General features: G+C 52.8%; 1 protein-coding gene across 1 annotated transcript; it reads right to left on the reverse strand.

Moving 5' to 3' along the window:
• Nucleotides 1-879: 879 nt before the first annotated feature.
• Nucleotides 880-2,165, reverse strand: LOC124665947. The gene has a single exon (XM_047203302.1). The coding sequence runs from the start codon at nt 2,123-2,125 to the stop codon at nt 1,151-1,153; it is 975 nt and encodes a 324-aa protein (XP_047059258.1). The 5' UTR covers nt 2,126-2,165; the 3' UTR covers nt 880-1,150.
• Between the last annotated feature and the right edge of the window lie 223 nt (nt 2,166-2,388).

Here is a 2,388-nt window from a genome sequence, read left to right on the forward strand (position 1 = left end):
TCTTTTCTATAATGTTAATCAAATTTTAAAAAGATTGACAATGAACAAAATCTAGAAGTACATTTATTGGAGGACCGAGGGAGTACTCGTAATCATCCTTCTAATTACCATTTATAGATAATAACCGCAAGTTCATATAGATAATAATGTCAAAAGTTAGGTGCTGGATGCAGAGTCAAATATATAGTAAAATGTAGGTTAGTGTGTATGAAAACTAGCCACACAAATGGCGCCCACTCCGCCATTTTGAAATGAAAATAGAACAGACACAACAAGACTAACTACAGAAGATGATCATCCAGTTGGCCTGATCCAACCCGACCATAGACTGGGTGATTGGGGAGAGTTAACATATCGGCTCGGCCACGGCCCACGGTAGACAGCTTCGTGGCATCCCCGTTTTGGAGACCTTTTGGGAGCAGACTAGCAGAGGCAAGTGACAAAGAAAACCCACTGATTACCTCGGAAAATGTCCTACTTCCTCCATTCCAAATTAATTTACTTAATTTTGTCTAAATACATATGTTGACACGTGTGTGTACATACAAGTGTATCTAGATAAAGCTAAGTCAATTAATTTGGAACGGATGTCTAGTTCAAAATGTGTCCAACAGGCAACAGTAGCTAGTAGAGCAGTACACATCCCACATATATGTTTTGGGTTCCAGAATTCCAATTACACATACAAAATCGCGAGTAGCACTTCTCTGACCCAAAATGACAAGCCACCTAAGTATGATATATAGTGAAAACAGTAAACTGCACATCTCTGACCCAAACTGACAAGCCACTAAGTACTCCGTATGATAGATAATGACAACAGTAAACTGCATTCCAATACAGAACTGAGACGACCTATGATTTGCAGAAACCAGACTCTATCACACAAACGACAGTACATAAAATTCCCAAATAGATGTAATGAAAACCATCTAATTAGCTGCATAGTATCAATTACATCCTCATCCTATATGAAAGAAAAGAAATCAGTGCTAGTACATCCCCTGGCATTCTTAAGGTAGTAGAATTTGCCAAGCAGAACCACCAGGCAAGAAGGATTAAGGGATTCACAATCAATGAAAAACAATGAACATGTCTAATCCACAAGTATACCTATACCCAAAAAGAAAGCATGGAGACTGCCGTGTTTCTATCTGATCTTCTTGTTCATGTTGCCGGCGAGCTGCTTCATCTGGAACCTCCAGAACATGAAGATGGCGAGGGCGGCGCCGACCAAGACGAACCCGGCAACCATCTCCCCCTCCCCTTCCTTCTTCCACGCCACCTCTTCGATCCGCCATTCCCTCCTCCCCTCAACCTCCGCCTCCACCAGCGTGTACACCCGCTTCCGCTCCCTCACGGCCAGCGCCGCCACATCCACGGCCCCATCCGGCAACCCCACGTCATGCTCGGCGCAAGACACCCATCCGTCGTTGCTCCCGACCAACCGCAGAGTCGCGGCGCCGCCCACGGCCACCAACCCGTCGCTCCGCACCGCAATGGCGACGGGCGTGTGGGGCGTGAAGGGCCCAGAAACGATCCTCGCGATGCCGTCCTCCATGTCCACGCGGAGGAGGTGGCCCGTGCTGGGAACGCCCACGAGCAGGAACCCGCGGCTCAGGTGTGCGGCGAGGGAGGAAAGGGGCTCGGAGCCGTACACGGGCGACGCGGGGAGCGCGGCGAGGTCGCCGTCAGGGGAAACCCTGTAGATGTGCGCGCCCACGGTGAGGAAGGCGACGCCAGACTGCGGGTCGACGGCGATGCCGCCGGGCGCGGCGGGGTCGGGGAGCGCGGTGGAGAAGAGGAGGCGATGGGGCCGAGGGGAGCGGAGGTCGAAGGCGGAGAAGGAACCCGCGGATGCCACGAGGAGGCGCCGGCGGCGGTCGTCTACGGCGACCGCGGACGCGCCGGAGGACGCGATCGATTCGGTCACGCCGGCGTCGGAGACGGACAGGACGGCGTCGCCTCCGCCGGCGACGACGAAGTGCTGAGCCGTGGGGTCCCAGGCTAGGGAGGACGGGGAGACGCCGCGACTTGGGGCGAAGGTGACGACGTGGCGCGCGGAGGAGGGGCGTGGGGCAACTGCGGCGAGGATGAGCAGGAGGGTTACGACGGAGGCGGCCATGACGGCAAGGTTGGGTTCTGGGTGGCTAGATTCGATCGGGGGAGGATGATTTGCGGCCGCCTTTGACTAGCTGTGGCCTCAATGACAATGTGACCCCACCTGTCATATCCATCCCTTTTCCCAATCTCTCTCACATTCGCCACCGACGATGACGGGCCTCTTATATTAGTTAACAGTATAATGGAACCACTAGGAGCTCTCCACAGCGTTTGGATATTCTAAGCCGTCGGATCGAACAATCTAATGGTTTAGGTATGTTTGGC

This window comes from Lolium rigidum, chromosome 6 (genome assembly GCF_022539505.1).
Source record: "Lolium rigidum isolate FL_2022 chromosome 6, APGP_CSIRO_Lrig_0.1, whole genome shotgun sequence".
In the NCBI taxonomy this organism is placed as follows: domain Eukaryota; kingdom Viridiplantae; phylum Streptophyta; class Magnoliopsida; order Poales; family Poaceae; genus Lolium; species Lolium rigidum.